Genomic DNA, 20,172 nt, shown 5'->3' on the forward strand with positions numbered 1-20,172 from the left:
GGCCGTGTATAATCTGGCACCACCCGACAACTTGGTGACCCATTTGTCGAACATCGTTGTGCAATACAAAAGACAGTGGGCGGGACCACGATACCAATTACCGCAGCTCATTATAACACACGAGCGAATCAGCGCTCTCGGATTGACAGGCCACGTGCGACAGAAATAACAGACCGATTGTCTGTCTTGTGGAGCGCATACAAGTATATATGTGCTACTGCATTTGAATAAAGGGTGGATTGTTAAAATAAAATATTTATGGGAATTGTGTACTTTTCCCAAGTGGCAAAAGAAATATCTTTGAATTAAAAGGACTGTTTTACTCTCAACGTAACCCAATTTAAGTATTGTAAAAAAAATCTCAAATCCCCAAGTATCACTAATTGGTTAATTAACCGTAGATAGACATGGCATTTGTGTACGGTAAATTATTCTGTACATTTTCGGTGTTTATTTTAATACTGGTAGGCACAGAAGCTCGTCTTATTCTCATTTGGGCACACATGTAGTTCTCATCGTTATATAAATTTTGCACATTTCTGTTGTCGGAACGATAGCGATAACATGGAAGAAATTGAGGTGTTGGGCAATACTGTATGTCCCCTTGTGATAAATGAACATGGCGATTGTTTAAACATTTTCTCATAGATTTTGATTAAAGGAATGTTTTTGAAAACCCTAGCGTATTATTATCGGAGGGACTTGACATGTTACCTTGACAGAAGATCATTAAATGTTAACAAAATTATTCCATTTACATGTAATCCACTTCATATCCCTATGTATTGAACACGTTTCCGTGATAATAATAATATATAAATCCTACCCTAGATCCCTATTTTTGGGTCAATTTGAGAAAGGAAACTTAAAATCGTATGTGAAGTTTCTCAAAGAATGTTTGATTAACCGATCACGGAGGTCCTGTCAAACGCATCTGGTGTTTTGTCATAATTTGGCATGCTATAACCAGTGCCTTTTCACTTGAAGTCAGATTTGGCTCTGGTTGTGTGCAATAATGTAGGCTGTAGGAAAATTGCAAAAAATTCTACTTCCGTGAAAACACCAAGAAATCATGATGTACAGAAAAAACTTACCGACAACGTTCTTCATTTTCAGATCAGGACTAAACTACTCAATGAACACGTGTGTACTGACGATACTGTTCCGTCAGTAAATTTAATAAATAAGGCTATCTGGGACGATTTAGGAATGTCACGTAAACGAATTCAGTGTACTCCAGCAGAATCGTTTACAGATAATGTTATTCCGACCGGAGCAAGTTTCATTGTTTTCATTAAAACGGCAGGAAACAGGAATTACGGACACAGTTTTGTAGGTACACCTACACAGTTAAGTTGTGTTGTGTGTTTTTTTTGTTGTTTTTTTTTTGGATGGACTTCTTTGATATTATTCAGGGGCCGTCAAATGCCCTAGAAATGATCAACTTTTTTGACCAACTTTTACAACAACGGAATGAATTTAGAAATCCGATTATTGTATTATTCTTGATAACTGCGGTTTCATCATCACAGGGTCGGAGAACAATTACTACGTAATCTTTTTGGTCAACATGGCGTCGAATTGTTATTTCAGTCCCCGTACAGTCCAGAACTGAACGCTGCCGAGTACGTTTTTCACCTCACGAGAAACGTTCTACGGGAAAATGCTACATTAACATATATATAACTTTACTGAACTCGCAACGACATTGGCAATTACTGCCATTCCCAATCATGCCTGCGAAAAACTGTTTGAAAAATGTGGATATGTATAGTGACTACTGCTTACATTTCTAATTTAGTACTATATATATCATAGACACGGTTAAATTTAATAGAGAAGTCTAATAAAATCCTGTATATAATTGAACATTGTATCAATCTCATGTTGTCTGTTATTTCTGTCGCACGTGGCCTGTCAATCCGAGAGCGCTGATTCGCTCCCGTGTTATAATGAGCTGCGGTAATTGGTATCGTGGTCCCGCCCACTGTCTTCTGTATTTTACAACGATGTTCGACAAATGGGTCGCCGAGTTGTCGGGTGGTGCCAGGTGATACACGACCTGAACCGTCAACGGTTTGCATGTTAGCACTGTAAGAGCAAGTGAAGGTATTTATGCTAAAGGAAAGGAAATAAAGGTTTTTGGGGTTACCAGTGTTATAAGATAACCAATAATCTATTTAGTGTCCCACTTAAAAAAAAAGACACAAATGTTCTTCAAGGTAATGGGGTTTGCAACTGATCTTTTATTTTCCGATCGGTCAGCCAAGATGGCCGCCGCAGACTTATTTGCCTCTGCCTGGTGAAAATTTAGATATTCTTTGATTTCGATTACCATTGGTATATGGTATATATTGGTATTAGGGGACTGCAAATTCCATTGCATCGGTATCATTGCCAAGGCTTCCGATTGGTCGAAGTTTAGACAATGGATTTGGATGCAAAATGGTACATTTTTGTAAATAGGGGAATTCGAATTCAACCACATGGGATTCATTGCCATATAACCACGCTGATGCTTCTTATTGGTCGAAATATTGACATTGAACGATTTTGATGTAAACCAGGACTCGTGCATGGAACCTTTGAACTCAAGACGGACAATTCTGTATCACCCTCAGCATTTATTTTTTTCTGTCTTTCGTGCTCATCCAGAGTTATCTTCCCTAACTACACTTCATTCTTTCTGTGACACTCCTTTAGGTGTCACCCCACTAGTAAAATTATTAGCAAGGATCAAACAGGATTTTTGGTGGGGAGGTACATAGGGGAAAATACTAGGCTTTTATTTGATGTAATGCAATATACAGAAGAAAATGACATCCCAGGAATGGTTTTAATGGTTGACTTTGAGAAAGCTTTCGATTTGGTCTCCTGGAATTTTATAATTAAAGTTTTAAGATTTTTTTGGTTTCGGAAACGACATATTAAAATGGGTTAAACTTTTGAATTTTAATGTGGGGGCCACTATAAATCAGGGGGGAAATCTTTCATCTTTTTTCAAAATTAATAGAGGTTGTAGACAGGGCGACCCGATTGCACCATACATCTTCATTTTATGTGCAGAAATCCGTGCGATTCGATTTAGGAATAATAGGAATATACATGGTATTAATATTGAAAATACAAATATTTTACTATCGCAATATGCAGATGACACCTATTTGACATTAGATGAAACGGAACAGTCTCTGAAAGAATCATTAAAGGAACTGAATATGTTTGCATCTATTTCAGGTTTGAAAATAAATATTGATAAAACAGAGATCATATGGATAGGTAGTAAAAAGTATAGCCAGGAAATTTGTTTACCTGAATATAACTTACAATGGGGGAAAGAGAGGTTTACATTATTAGGATTCGATTTCTGTGTGGATCAACATAAAATGGTTAAAATGAACTTTGATAAAAAAAATAGTTAAACTAAAATGTATAATCAATGCTTGGAAAAGGAGAAACATAAGACCAATAGGGAAGATCCACTTAATCAAATCACTTATGATATCACAATTTAATCATTTATTTATTACACTACCTAACCCAGATGAAAAAACCATAAAAAATATCAATTCCGTACTTTTTGAATTTTTGTGGAATAGTAAAGTAGATAAGGTGAAAAGATCTGTTATAATGCAGGAATATAATAAAGGTGGCTTAAAAATATTAAATATTCACAATTTTGTTGATTCACTAAAACTTAGTTGGGTAAAAAGATTATATTCATCCTCAGGAAAATGGAAATCAATGTTGTCAAAAGCTGTAAATTTAAATAAACTCTTGAAATTCGGAGGAAATTTTTTAAATATAAGTCAAGAATTATCAAGTAATATATTTTGGAAAGATGTGCTAGGGGCATGGTCAAGACTGGAAAACTGTTATAATATGAAAGTAGTCAAAGGGAGATCACTCATACAAACCCCAGTATGGTACAATAACAATATAAGAATTGGTGGTGAGACTTTTTTTATTCAAAATGGCATGATTAGTGATTTTTTAAAAGATATCAGATCCAAATCTTTTTTCTCATATGAAGAATTTTCAGTTAGATATAACATTAATACAAATTTTTTTAAATATAATGGAATATTATCTGCCATTAGGGAATATTTACAAAATTTGGATACAAGTGAATTGTTATATCATGTGTTGCCAACACATATTTCAGTATTCCTTGGAAATATCAAGGGGGTGAAAAGAATATACAAATTATTGAATACCAAAAACACTTGAAGCCAAGGGCAAAGAAAAATGGGAAGAACACTTTGAATATAATGATGAAGACTGACATTCTAACAACCAACACTCTACTGTTTAAAACAAAATTATTAAATAACCCTTTTTGTAACTTTTGCCATTCGGATAGAGAAACAATTGTGCATTTATTTTGGGAGTGTGATGAAGTACAAATTTTTTTGGAAAGCTTTGATGAGCTGTTGATTGCATTATACATCCCTTTCACAATAAATAAACAAACTTTGTTATTTGGTAAAATAGATAATAACAACAATCCAGCTTTTAAAGTGGACAATCTAATTATTTTCCTGATAAAGCAGTACATGTATAGGTGTAGATGTTTGCATAAATCGCTAAATATTCAATCATTTTTGTATTCTATTGTAGATCACTATAAAATACAGAAATTCATTACCAGCAAGAAATGCCAGGTTACAAAATACAAATTTGTAAATGATTGGAAGAAATGGGAAAAACTAATACAAATTTTTGGTTAAGACATGTTTATTTCTTACATCCAGTTGAACATTGTTATAATTATTTCCTCCATCTTCTTTATATAATTTTTAGGTCTATGACCTCAGCCCTGATATGTCAGTAGTGCCTATATCTAGGTTTTGCCATCGTCTCTCCATCCTTCTCTCGCTCTACTTCCCTCTCTCTTTTTCTCTCTCTCTTTCATAAACAAAATTGATTTTACAGGAAATTCAATCTTTTCATTTTTTCTTTTCTTCTTCTTTTCTTCTTTCTCCCTCATTTTTTGTCTGTGCGTGTAAGTGAGTGCGTGTGTAAGATTGGTTGTGTATATGTGTATTGTAAGTATATAAAAAATTTCTATATGTCTTAAATGAATGTAGATGTATGTAAGGAAGTGCATGCGAGTGATATGTATTTGGCTATTGTTGTTTCTAACTACATGAGCAGACATGTGAGTAAGTGTATGTGTATAAACTGTTCTGTATGTCATTATATATTTGCAAGTGTGTAAGTAGCCTCTGTAGATGGATATGTGTGACAAATATTAAAATGTTTAAAAGAAGGAATTCTATGATGTACATTTCAGAGAATGTAAGAGATGTGTGATTTGTTTGTATTTATGTATAAATAATTTTCTTCAAAAATAAATTAAATACAAAAAAAAATTGGTTCAAATCCTTTCATAACTTTATGACAAGTAGCGATTTGAAGGAATGACCTCTATTTCCCCTATGGGGCCCCGCGCATTTGGCCCTTCAGGTGTCAGAGTCACCATTTATGCAAAATCTGTTCCCCTTCCCCAAGGATGTTTCGCACTAAATTTGGTTCAAATCCATTCAAATCTTTATGACTAGTAGCAATTTGAAGACATTACCTATTTTCCCCCTATGGGGCCCCGCCCATTAGGCCCCTCAGGGGTCAGTCACCATTTATGCAAAATTGGTTCCCCTTCACCCAAGGATGTTTCAGAACAAATATGGATCAAATCCCTTTATTCCTACAGAAGAAGGATTTTAAAGAATTTGCTATATTTCCCCTATTGGGCTCCGCCCCTCAGGCCCCTTGGGGGCCAGACCAACCGTTTATACAAAATTGGTTCCCCTTCACCTAAGGATGTTTCAGACCAAATAAGGATCAAATCCCTTTATTCCTACAGAAGAACGATTTCAAAGAATTTGCTATATGTCCCCTATTAGGCCCCGCCCCTCAGGCCCGACCCACCGTTTATACAAAATTGGTTCCCCTTTACCCAAGGATGCTTCAGACCAAACATGGATCAAATCCCATTATTCCTGCAGATGAAGAAGGATTTTAAAGAATATGCTATATTCCCCTATTGGGCCCCACCCCCCAGGCCCCTGGGAGGCCAGACCCACCGTTTATACAAAAGTATTCCTCTTCACTCAAGGATGCTTCAGACCAAATATGAATCGAATCCCTTCATTTCTATAGAAGAAGGATTTTAAAGAATTTGCTATATTTCCCCTATTGGGCCCCGTCCCTCAGGCCCCTGGGGGGCCAGACCCATCGTTTATACCAAATTGGTTCCCCTTCACCCAAGGATGCTTCAGAGGAAATTTGGTCAAAATCCACTGAGTAGTTTAGGACAAGTAGCGATTTAAAGGAAAAGTTGACGGGCGGACGCATGCCATAAGCTCACCGGCCCTTCGATCCAGGTGAGCTAAAAATACTCCACTGTGAATTGAGCATCACATGCATAACACACCAGTGGATCCTCTCGTTTCAAAAGGAACGAATGAGTGGGATATGTGTGCCCGGTATGGAGCCGAGAGAGGACTATTTCCTCTCTACGATCCTTCGGACTTGGAAAGATCTTCAGGTAAGAATATAAAAAACATTTTTTTTTGTTTTTTTTTTATTTATTTGGTGTTATTAAAGAAAGAAAAACAAGGAAGAGTTGTTCATTACTTTACTATTTAAGGAAGTCATCATATTTCAGAAAGCGCAAGTACAATACACAACCATATCGAAATTCTACTCCAGAATTGTCAAAAAGATATCCATGGTCACAGTGACCTACTTTTGGACGCATCACTTCTTTGAACATATATGACAACTACGTATAAGAGGCCCAGAGGGCCTGTATCGCTCACCTGGTTTCATGAGATATGAAACAAGAATGATGCTTAAGTCTATTTGTCGCTGGTATTGCTATGTCAATATATATCATAAGCATTTTATATCGGTACATGTACATTGGTTTTATTTTAATACCAAAAATGCCAACAAGTGCATTAATCCATGAAATGAAATTGACTTTTGGTGCGACCCCATAGGGATGCTACCACACAAATGTGAGTGATATCCATGCTTAGTTTCAGAAAACTTGTTCAGACCAATTGACTCCTTTTGACCCTGCCCTCTGCCCCCTGGGGGGTCAGCTCCTTCCTTTATGCAATTTTGAATCCCTACCCCAATAGGATTATACCATTCAAACCATTAGAAGAAGTTGTTTAAATCAATTTAGCCAAATTGACCCCTTTTGCCCCCCCCCCCCCCCCCCCCCCCCCCCCCCCAGCCGCCTGGCAACCCGGGTCAACCCCAACATTTTACAATTTTGAATCCCCAACCCATAACCATGCTACCATACAAATGCGAGTAATATCCATTGCTTAGTTTCTGAAAAATTGACCAATTTTGGCCCCGCCCCTAAGGCCCCCAGGGGGGTCAGCCCCACCATTTGTACAATTTTTAATCCCCACCCCATAGGGATGCTACCAGGCAAATATGAGCGATATCCATTCCTTAGTTTCAGAGCAGAAGTCGTTTATATCAATTCTGCAAAACTGACCCCTTTTGGCCCCGCCCCCAGCCCCCAGGAAGGTCGGCCCCGTCATTTGTACAATTTCAAATTCCTACCCCAAGGTGATGCTACCAGTAAAATATGAGAGATATCCATTGCTTGGTTCCAGAGAAGAAGTCAATTATATGAATATAGCCCGATTGACCATATTTGGCACCGCCCCTCAGGCCCCTGGGGGGTCAGCCCAGTCATTTGTACAATTTTGAATCCCCACCCCAGTGATGCTACCAGGCAAATATGAGCGACAGCCATTGCTCGGTTTCAGAGAAGAAGTCGTTTATATCAATATAGCTGGATTGACCTCATTCGGCCCCGCCCCTCAGCCCCATAATTTGTACAATTTTGAGTCCCCACCCTATAATGATCCAACCAGGCAAATATGAGCGATAGCCATTGCTTGGTTTCAGAGAAGTCGTTTATATCAATAGCGCCAAATTAGCCCCTTTTGGCCCCGCCCCAGAGGCCCCAAGGGGGTCAGCCCCATCATTTGTACAATTTTGAGTCCCCTACCCAAAGGGATGCTTCTGACCAAATTTGGTTAAATTCCGATCAGCGGTTATGAAGAAGAAGTCAAATAAGTCAAGTGTTGACGGACGGACAGACGGACGGACAGACAGACGGACGACAGACGCCACGGTATGGCATAAGCTCACCTTAGTCCTTCGGACCAGGTGAGCTAATAATATATATGCTATGGATAGTATTCCTCGCACACAATGTCTCTGACAATAGAAATGATCATATGCTTAAGTGATTAAAATCACTTAATTGACAAAACTAATTAAACATTTTGTGATGTGTAGTATGCAGTATATGTCCAAGGTACAACTTCAAACCAGTACTTTTGTAATTTCACATGAGAGCATTTGCAATTCTATTTCTTTTAAGTACACCCTCTCCTGAATCAGATGATTGTGTAGAATTTCATCAGGTTCCTCATAGTCATCCAAAAAATCTGCCAGATCCACATCTCCTTGTATAATGTATATGTTGTGAAGAACACAGCATGCCATTATAACTTTGCATGCAGTTTTGACACTGTGTGTTTGCAAGTTAAGTAGTCTCCGAAATCTGCCTTTCAAATTACCAAATGCCCTTTCTATGGCCACTCTAATCGAAGTGATATTTATTGTACTTCTTTTCCCTGAGGGTTAGGTGGCCATTGTTTCGAAAAGGAGTCAGTAGCCATCTTCGTAAGGGATAAGCCCCATCTGCCAAGACATGATGCTGCATATTACAACGTTGTAATCCAACATCCCACAGATATAAATTTCTTAGTACCCTGGCATCATGCACACTTCCAGGATACCCGACATAGAGATGGCTAAATCGCATATTATGTCTACATATTGCCTGAAGCTGAATGGAATGGAAACCTTTGCGATTTACGTACGTCTGAGGGTGATCTCTTGGTTTTGAGATAGGGATGCGAGTTCCATCTAAAGCTCCGACAATATCAGGGAATCCATTACGAGCAGCAAATAGGTTCTCCTCTTCAAGCATTTCCTCATGAGTAGGCCATACAACAAATTTCTTTTTTAAGTTTTTCAGCACAATCTTCAGGATTTTGTTACGACATTGTGTAACAGTGGCTTCACCCACACCAAATCTGTCTGCAATTTTCTGTATAGTGTCATTCTCACCGAGGTACCACAATGTAATATACAACTGTTCTTCAATTATGATGGGTTCAAGTCCTCCCATATTTTCTTTCTCTGTTATACATTCCTTGATGAAACTAACAAATATATGAAAAGTGTCCCTTGATAGACGAAATAGTCTGCGAAATACTTCGTCTGTATATCTTGAGATGGTTTCCACATAATTTTCTATTTTCGCTCTTGGAAACGGCCTGAAACAGAAAAGAATGCCCTGATAGCATGATATGGTGTTCCGCTTTTTACTTAATCAGAAGATCATAACAAAGTATGTGATCCAGATACGTTTACGCCCTGAAGTTGACCTTATAGAGTCATAGAACGAATATTCATACCCTTCCTACACAACGACCATCTGTCAGAAATTGTCCGTCCGTCGTCCAGGGCTACGTTATCGCAGCTAATAGTCATAACACTACAGTTGTTGGACACACGTGAGTTCGCAAAATTTAATTCTGCTATATGTTATATGTATATTTTCATTTTGTTTCTATCAATAACCCAAACTTCATTCATGAATGGATTGTAATAAAATTTTGTGTGTTGATAAAGAAATATATCGAGTTTTGCCATGTAATTCACGGGTGAATAGTATTGCAAATGTTGGAAGAAATTGAAATTAACAATGCAACCGACATTTACTGTGGCATTGTGTTCCTTTATATGCTTACCAAAGTATCGTCAAATGACGTTGCAAACTTTTCATGTTGTAAATAACTTTTGATTTCTCTTATTATTACAATATTACTGTACCTGTAAATTATTCGGTAAAACTCTAAAGATATTTCCTTTTCAACACACAAAATTTCGTTAAAATCAATCCACGAATGAAGTTTGGGTAATTGATAGAAACAAAATGAAAATACATAGAACATATAGCAGAATTAATTTTGCGAACTCACTTATGTTCAACAACTGTAGTACTAAGCGTAGTCCCAGGCCCGTATAAGAGGTTATCGTGAGTTTGCGACTGATGAGTTTTAAACTGAATCACAGTAGTGAGTTTAAATTTATACATATTGATGTTTAAACAGTAACGTTACTGACAGTAATTAAGACATACATGATACTAGCCCGAGTTTCCTCTAGCCCTGTCACCATGTCTGGTTTAGGCCAGGCATGGTGACAGGGTCAGAGGAAACTCGGGCTAACATGATACATGTAATACATGTTTGGTTTGGTTTGGTTTATTTTGTTTAACGTCCTATTAACAGCTAAGGTCATTTAAGGACGGCCTCCCGTGCGTGCGACATGCATGCGTGTGGTGAGTGCGTATGTGTGTTTTGGGAGGCTGCGGTATGTTCGTGTTAAGTCTCCTTGTGATAGGTCATAACTTTTGCCGATTTATAGTGCTACCGCACTGAAGCATACTGCCGAAGACACCTAGCAGCACACCCCACCCGGTCACATTATACGGACAACAGGCGAACCAGTCGTCCCACTCCTTGTATGCTGAGCGCTAAGCAGGAGTAGCAACTACCATTTTTAAAGACTTTGGTATGTCTCGGCCAGGGGACAGAACCCAAAGCCTTCCTCACAGCGGCGAACGCTCAACTAAAGGCCAAAAGTGAGGCATTGTCAAGGGAGACATTAGGAAGACGAAAGTTTGTAAGAAAGAAAAGAAAAGATAAGATCACAAATTCAGTCGCCTCTTACGATCATGCAATGGGGGCAGCAGGTACAATTCTTACGCCCTACCTGCAGGGCAGTGTAATACATGTACAGTATATACAGTACAGTACTGGGGTTAACTTATTTTTGGTACTGTACAGTATAATGATATAATGCACAACAGGTTTCGGCAGCAAATGTTTTTGCATTTACTTTTAGTGTTGAGAAGAAACGTGTATTTCTACATCTGGTTAAGTCATATTTAACATTGCAAACAAAATCTTAAAATAGTACCTACAAGTATGTACTATTTCCTTCAATTTATCAAATAATGTATGTACATGTTGTGCTTATTTTTATGCAGCATGTAGACAAAATACCTTTTATTTTTTTCAAACTAAAATGGTTATAGTTGATATACCTTGATTTACAGATACAAAAATGCATTAACTCTGCCAGTTAAACTTACCAATTCCTTGCCATAGGTTCTATTGAATTTTGGATTGTGAGTTATGCATCAGTAATACTACCTATAACAATACTGTACAATGCCTTTTGATATTTCTACTTCTGTTTATTATAATAATGTATGATCGCTTAGTAAGAAAATGGTATTACTTTATATGTTGATAGTGTGGAGTGTAAATATGTCTATTGTACCTACTTCATCATCGTCAATATCACTGTAAATAACTTTTATAGCACCAATTATATCACTGCTTTGTGTTATACTACCTTATAGTATGGAATGCGTGCTATTATTATACTATTATGCGTGTCTGTCCAAGTGTATGTCATTATGTAAGGTGTGGCCTGAATGAATTTTCTTTTCTTTCAATATCGTTTGAGAAGTATTTGTATTGTTCTTTATTTCTGTTGTTCTTCGTATTTGTAGGAAAATAAAGGAAACGATAATTGTATAGTTGACGGACTTGATGGTGATGCACATTTAAAACAAATACAACATTTTGTTTGTTCCAGTTCAGACAGATTTTGAATAGTATCGTTACAAGTGACCAGTAAGTGCTGTGATAAATGACATGCATTGTATATCATCCTGGTCGTATCGCTTCATTGATGATGCAATTTACGGTATAATGTATTTAACGATTAATACTTACAATGTCTAACATTATAGTGTATTTGATTGGTCAAATTAATGTAGTATTTGCATATCATTGTAAAATATTAATTGCTATCTGAAAATTTCCACAAATTGTTAGGTCTGTATTAAATGTATTATATCTTTCTGGCATTAAATAAATACTTTTATATAATGATGTTCTATATAAAAAAAACTATGCGTAGAAACTGAAATACAATATTACTCCGGAGACATTCTTTTTGTTATTATATTAATTTTGAAGTATTAAGTATGCATGAAGATTACGCCTTACAAGCAGTACAGTTACATATTGGTCGAAACCCATTTTACTGTCTCCTTCATAGCGTTGCTAAGGTATAAATATGGTTGCTATGGACGCTTTTGGTGATCATATTACAATACAAAACTATTTTCATGTTCTTATCATAATACACTTCAATGACATTTATATGATCATCATTTAAAGGTTTAAATTTTTAGCCCACCATCATCAGATGGTGGGCTATTCAAATCGCCCTGCGTCCGTGGTCCGTCGTCCGTCCGTCCGTCCGTCCCTCCGTCCCTCCGTCCGTAAACAATTCTTGTTATCACTATTTCTCAGAAAGTACTGAAGGGATCTTTCTCAAATTTCATATGTAGGTTCCCTTGGTCCCTAGTTATGCATATTGCGTTTTGAGACCAATCGAAAAACAACATGGCCGACAGGCAGCCATCTTGTATTTTGACAATTGAAGTTTGTTATCGCTATTTCTGAGAAAGTACTGGAGGGATCTTTCTCAAATTTCATATGAAGGTTCCCCTTGGTGCCTAGTTATGCATATTGCATTTTGAGACCAATCGGATAACAACATGGCCGACAGGCAGCCATCTTGGATTTTGACAATTGAAGTTTGTTATCGCTATTTCTGAGAAAGTACTGAAGGGATCTTTCTCAAATTTCATATGTAGGTTTCCCTTGGTGCCTAGTTATGCATATTGCGATTTGAGACTAATCGGAAAGCAATATGGCCGACAGGCAGCCATCTTGGATTTTGACAGTTGAAGTTTGTTATCGCTATTTCTGAGAAAGTACTGAAGGGATCTTTCTCAAATTTCATATGAAGGTTCCCCTTGGTGCCTAGTTATGCATATTGCATTTTGAGACCAATCGGATAACAACATGGCCGACAGGCAGCCATCTTGGATTTTGACAATTGAAGTTTGTTATCGCTATTTCTGAGAAAGTGCTGAAGGGATCTTTCTCAAATTTCATATGTAGGCTCCCCTTGGTGCCTAGTTATGCATATTGCGATTTGAGACTAATCGGAAAACAATATGGCCGACAGGCAGCCATCTTGGATTTTGACAATTGAAGTTTGTTATCGCTATTTCTGAGAAAGTACTGGAGGGATCTTTCTCAAATTTCATATGTAGGCTCCCCTTGGTGCCTAGTTATGCATATTGCGATTTGAGACGAATCTGAAAACAACATGGCTGACAGGCAGCCATCTTGGATTTTGACAATTGAAGTTTGTTATCGCTATTTCTGAAAAAGAACTGAAGGGATCTTTCTCAAATTTCATATGTAGGTTCCCCTTGGTCCCTAGTTACGCATATTGCGTTTTGAGACCAATCGGAAAACAACATGGCCGACAGGCAGCCATCTTGGATTTTGACAATTGAAGTTTGTTATCGCTATTTCTGAGAAAGTACTGAAAGGATCTTTCTCAAATTTCATATGTAGGCTCCCCTTGGTGCCTAGTTATGCATATTGCGATTTGAGACCAATCTGAAAACAACATGGCCGACAGGCAGCCATCTTGGATTTTGACAATTGAAGTTTGTTATCACTATTTCTGAGAAAGTACTGAATGGATCTTTCTCAAATTTCATATGTAGGTTTCCTTTGGTGCCTAGTTATACATATTGCGTTTTGAAACCGATCTGAAAACAACATGGCCGACAGGCAGCCATCTTGGATTTTGACAATTGAAGTTTGTTATCGCTATTTCTGAGAAAGTATTTAAGGGATCTTTCTCAAATTGCATATGTAAGTTTCCCTTGGTGCCTAGTTATGCATATTGCGTTTTGAGACCAATCTGAAAACAACATGGCCGACAGGCAGCCATCTTGGATTTTGACAGTTGAAGTTTGTTATCGCTATTTCTGAGAAAGTGCTGAAGGGATCTTTCTCAAATTTCATAAGCAGGTTCCCCTTGGTCCCTTGTATTGCATTTTTGGACCAGTCTGTCCTGAAAACAACCTGACAAACAAACAGCCATTATCGTTAAATCTCAAATTTTTTATATAGCTAGGATTCCCTTGTTTGAAAAGTACTGGAGGGATGTCTCAATTTGCACAGATTAGAGTAAAATGAAGGGAAAAGTAGAGAAAAGATCAATCTGACATGGAACCTATGTAGATCATTCAATGGTGGGCGCCAAGATCCCTCTGGGATCTCTTGTTTAAAACTTAAACTAACCAAAAACATATAAGCAGGAATTCTACATTTCTGTCGTAAAATACCAGTGACGTTGCTAGGGCTGTTACTAAGCAATGCAAACCTCAATTCATAAAATAACTATATTTTTAACATAGTCCCATCAATACAAATAGGTAGTGTAAATATGAAAAAAATACAAGACAGGGCCAAAAATGACCCTTCGTGAATCTACTCCTTTGGTCAAAAACATCCTTTGCAGGTGAACAGAGCTTGTATACATTTTTACTCTGAACCCCCAGAGGCCTGAGGGGCGGGGCCAAATATGGGAAATAGGGTTGAACAGAGTTTGTATAAATTTTTACTCTGAACCCCCAGGGGCCTGAGGGGCGGGGCCAAATATGGGAAATAGGCTTACTCCTTTAAATCGCTACTAGTCATAAAGTTATGAATGAATTTGAACCAAATTTGGTCAGTAACATGCTTGGCAGAAAGTGAACAGAGTTTGTATAATTTTTTACTCTGAACCCCCAGGGGCCTGAGGGGCGGGGCCAAATAGGGGAAATAGGCTTAATCCTTTAAATCGCTACTAATCACGAAGGTATTAATGAATTTGAACCAAATTTGGTCAGGAACATCCTTGGGGGAAGAGGAAAAGTGTTTGTTTAAATCTTTATTCTCATCCCCCAGGGGCCTGAGGGGCGGGGCCAAAAGGGGGAAATAGGGTTACTCCTTTAAATCGCTACTAGTCCTAAAGCATTGAATAGCTTTTCACCAAATTTGGTCATGAACATCCTTGAGGGGAGGCGGAACAGAGTTTATATGAATTTTTCTCTGTACCCCTAGGGGCCTAATGAGCGGGGCCAAGTAGGGGAAATAGAGATTAGTCTTTAAATTGCTACTTGTCATAAAGTTTTAAATGGATTTTAACCAAATATGGTCAGGAATATTCTTTGGAGAAGAGGAACCGAGTTGGAATACATTTTTACTCTGAATCCCCAGGGGACTGAGAAGTGGGGTCTGATAGGGAAAATAGGGGTTAATCCTTTAAATCGCTATTAATTATGAAGTTACGAATGGATTTTAACTAAATTTGGTCAGGAACATCCAGAGAGGAAGGGGGGAAATAGTTTGTATAAATATTGAGGGGCGGGGCCAAATAGGGGAAATAGAGATTAGTCTTTAAATTGCTATTTGCCATCAAGTTTTAAATGGATTTTAACCAAATTTAGTCAAGAACATCCTTGGGAGAAGGGGAACAGAGTTTGGATAAATCTTTACTCTGTACCCTCAGGGGCCTGAGGGGCGGGGCCGAATAGGGAAATAGGGGTTTATCCTTTAAATCGCTATTTTTCATCAAGTTATGAAAGGATGTGAACCAAATTTGGTCTGGAATATCCTTAGGGGAAGGGGGAAAGAGAGTTTATATAAATATTGACTCTGACCCCCAAGGGGCCTGAAGGGAGGGGCCAGATAGGGGAAATAGATATTTGAGTTTTAAATGGATTTGAACCCAATTTGGTAAGAAACATCCGTGGTGATGGGGGAACAGATTTTGCATAAATGGTTACTGTGACCCTCAATCCCATAACTATGTATAGTATCGCTGGGCATTAAGGGATAAACACAATTCTTATGTAAAAATAGGCCAAAGGGTTTTCCCCACCCTAAGGAACTTAGTTTCTTTAAACACCATTATGGTGTAAAAATATTCCGTATGAACACCATTATGGTGTAAAAATATTCCGTATGGTCTTTCAGATATTTTAATGATAAATCATGCATCTGATTTAAAATTAAATAGATCATATTGATGTTTTATTGTTTTAAAGTAAAATTATATGCTTCATAAACACCCACTTCAACCTAAAACTGATATTACACTCTAACACCTATTTGTGTATCTGCTTGTGTGAAGTGCTTTAGGTCAGTAGGTGATTTTTAACCTCGTGCGCTAAGAGGAAAGATGGCGGCCATCCTACTACCATTAATGTGGTTCTACATCTTGATGTCTGATGGCACGGAGAAGCTTTCGCGAAGAAGGAGCATCTTGTCGCTGTGCTCTTTGATCTGGAAAAGGCATACGATACTACATGGCAATATGGTATTATGAAAGACCTGCATGAAATTGGTGTACGTGGGAATCTCCCAAAATTCATTTCAAACTATATATCTGACAGACATTTTAAAGTTCGCGTAGGTTCAACAAACAGCAAAACAGGAAATGGGAGTCACTCAGGGTGGGATCCTTTCCGTAACACTTTTTGGTCTGAAAATCAACAGTATAACTAAATGTCTCGTTAAGTCGACTGAAGGGTCTCTATTCGTCGATGACTTCTTGATCTGCTATAGGTCGAAGAACATGCACACGATAGAATGACAACTTTAACAATGTTTAGGCAAACTACGAACATGGGCGGATGAAAACGGCTTTAAATTCTCCAGATCAAAAACTGTCTGCATGCACTTCTGCCAAAAACGAAAAACCACATAATGATCCAGATCTAACATTAAATGGTATCAAAATTCCAGTTGTCGAGCAGACTAAATTCCTCGGACTAATTTTAGATTCGAAACTCTTCTTTGTTCCACATATGGAATACTTGAAAGATAAGTGCTCAAAGGCAATGAACATTTTACGAGTACTATCCCATACTGACTGGGGTGCAGACCGCGAAATGCTTCTGCGCCTTTATAGGGCACTTATTCGATCAAAACTCGACTATGGCTTCATCGTTTATGGATCGGCACGAAATTCTTACCTGCAGATGCTGGATCCTATCCAAAACCAAGGATTACGTCTAGTACTTGGTGCTTTTCGAACAACACCTGTGCAGAGCCTTTATGTTGAGGCAAATGAACCATCCCTAAATGACAGAAGGAAAAAACTTTCTCTTCAATATGCCGCCTAATTGAAATCCAACCCTAAAAATCCGGCTTTTGACCTTGTTGTCAATCCGAAATACCAAAACATATTTAATCAAAACCAAAAACTTTTACCAACATTTGGCATTAGAATTTCTAACTTTCTTCAGGAACTTAACATCAGTTTATACAACATAGGCGAGTACACCGTAACTGATGTACCACCGTGGCTTGTCGAATCACCTGATATTAACCTTACTCTACATGAGAGGGCAAAGTCGAGTGTATTACCCGAAGAGCACAAATCTTCTTTTCGGGAGTGCATTGCAGATTTTCCTGATCATGTTCAGATCTACACTGATGGCTCAAAAGATGGAGTAAAGGTCTCCGCAGCATGCTATTCCGCTCACCACTGCTCTTCAATCCGCTTACCAGATGGTGCCTCTATCTTCTCTGCGGAAGCATGTGCCATCGATTTGGCCCTCGACCATATCGAAGAACAACGCATCAGAAAGGCAATAATTTGTTCCGACTCTCTATCTGTCCTTCAGAATTTACAATCACGAGTTTCAAAGAACATACTCATACAAAACCTTGTTTTACGAATATCTCGTATCTTAAAAATGCAAAATAACATTACTTTGGATTCCGAGCCATGACGGAATTAAAGGCAACGAACTTGTTGACAGCCAAGCAAAACTTGCTCTAAATGTGCAACAAACAAATATTAAATTACCATATACAGATTTCAAACCTGTAATTAGTTCTGCGATTCAGAGTAAATGGCAGCAACGCTGGTCTCTCGAGACGAGCAACAAACTTTTTAAAGTACAACCAAAACTTAAAACATCAAAACCAAGTCGGAAGGATCGTAGAGAGGAAATAGTCCTCTCTCGGCTCCGTACCGGGCACACAAATCCTACTCATTCGTTCCTTTTGAAACGAGAGGATCCACCGGTGTGTTATGCATGTGATGTTCAGTTCACAGTGCAGCATTTTTTAAAGAATGTTCCGATTTCAAGCACATTCGTGATAAATACTTTCGAGTCCCGGATATGAAAACCCTTTTCAGTTCCGTGGATTCGAAAACAATATTTAGCTACTTAAAAGAAATCGATCTATTTTATAGACTTTGATGTCTTTTACGTTACTGTCTTTGACGTTCTATTTATAACGAAGTTCACATAATCTATTCGTACATATTATTTCACATAATCTATTCGTACATATATATATTTTTCCGATTTTAACTTTAAAAATAAAACATGTTAGAATATTGTTTGGCCCTAAATGACCCTAGTTGTCGATGGGCCGTCAACACAAACAAACAAACAAACTGATGGCACGGACCAAGGCGTCCAGGTCTGTCGAATGAAAGATCATCAGTGGCTGTTAAAATTCAACCTCTGTGGTGGAACCACTCTCGATACAAGAGAACTGATTATAAAAGATTGGAATGCTAATTTTACATTAGCAGCACGTGGCTGTAGTGTACACAGGCAATATTCCTTCACGTGAAATTTTCACGTGAATTTTACGTGAAAAGGGCAAAAAAGTGAAATTCACATGAAAAATTTCACGTGAGCTTTACATAAATTTCACATGCTGTTTACATTAGTTTTACTTGAAAAAAAACTAATAATCATTGTATTGATAAACAAGATGCTAATATGTTATAATTTATAAAGAAGCCTTTCAAAAATATAGCAAACAAGGCAAAAAAAACCATCAAATAGATTCATCATGTTTTATTCAATCAATATTTAACAATATAACAACATTTACACACCTTACTTACTTCCAACATCTTCTACCCTCCCTTTCATTCTCATTTTCGTTTCTCTCACAATACTGGTTTTATTTCTGTTTTCCTTCTTACTATTTAACACTAGCATTTAACATGTTCTCTATTCACCCTTCCTCTCATATTCTTATCTTCTCCCACTTCTCTTTCTCTTCCTTTTTCAACACACCATCCATAAAATAAATCCCCCGAAAAGTCTTGAATCCTTTTGCAATTTGCAATGTTTTAAATAGTCCTCACTCATGGCATGTAGCATCTACTGTCAACTGTTAATTAAATGCTAACATAAAATAATACCTGTGTTACAGGAGAAAGCACAACAATTAATAGATTTTGCGGAGTTGACGGTTTTCTTCATGGTACAGTTCTTATGGTTCATGTGGTTGAACCGATGTTCAGTTCCACATACTTTAGAGATTCCAGGGCCCGAGAAGCAACACTGTAAGTCTGGGTAGAAATCCCGATCTGCCTCCTGGGAATTTGTCAAGACATGCTGATTGCTATTCCATGATAATACCAGTTGATCTGATCAAGCCATTCTCACTCGATAAGCTGACCACAACTCTTTCAGTCGATGAAGTTTCTTTTTAGTTTTTGTTCCTTTAGGACTACAGGCTGAGGGATCAGATCTACACCTCAACACAACAAAAGTGTTTTTGCATATTGTTTTTCAGTCTGGAAAAGAATAGAAACTTTACATTATATAATTTTGGCACAAAGTGTTGAACCAATAAAACAGTATTTATTACATACTGATTATGTTAAAAAAGGTTTCATAAATCTTGGTAAGCAAACATGGAGACTTCAAAGAAATTGTAGAATTGAAATTACAAAGTACTATTGGGATACTTGATTGACCAATAATATTGCTCAAATAACAAATGGCCCAGAGGGCCTGCATTACTTACACCTGGATATTTCAGTAATCATGGCAAAATACTATCATGAAAGTTGTACTACAAATAGTTTCCTACTTTTTGAGCTGCCTCTCCTAACAATTGTTCTAACTCAAAGGTGGACTAAATCCTGTTATTCTTTAACAAGAAGGATTTTAAATTGTTTTTATTTTTTCTTGGATTTTTAATTGTTTTTATTTTTTTTTATTTTTTTTCTTCTATTTTTACCCTATTGAGCCCCTCTCGGCCATTCTAATTTTGTCTCGTTCGCGTGTATTCA

At 37.5% G+C, this 20,172-nt stretch overlaps 1 protein-coding gene across 1 annotated transcript; it reads right to left on the reverse strand.

The window, feature by feature from the left end:
- Positions 1–8,644: 8,644 nt before the first annotated feature.
- Positions 8,645–11,286, reverse strand: LOC117315203 (protein ALP1-like). The gene is made up of 2 exons (XM_033869347.1): positions 11,273–11,286; positions 8,645–9,386 (listed from the first exon to the last, which is right to left on the reverse strand). Exons 1-2 carry the CDS (start codon positions 11,284–11,286, stop codon positions 8,645–8,647), a joined length of 756 nt encoding a protein of 251 aa, XP_033725238.1.
- Positions 11,287–20,172: the final 8,886 nt, after the last annotated feature.

Source organism: Pecten maximus, chromosome 17, assembly GCF_902652985.1.
Source record: "Pecten maximus chromosome 17, xPecMax1.1, whole genome shotgun sequence".
NCBI classification, from domain to species: Eukaryota; Metazoa; Mollusca; class Bivalvia; order Pectinida; family Pectinidae; genus Pecten; species Pecten maximus.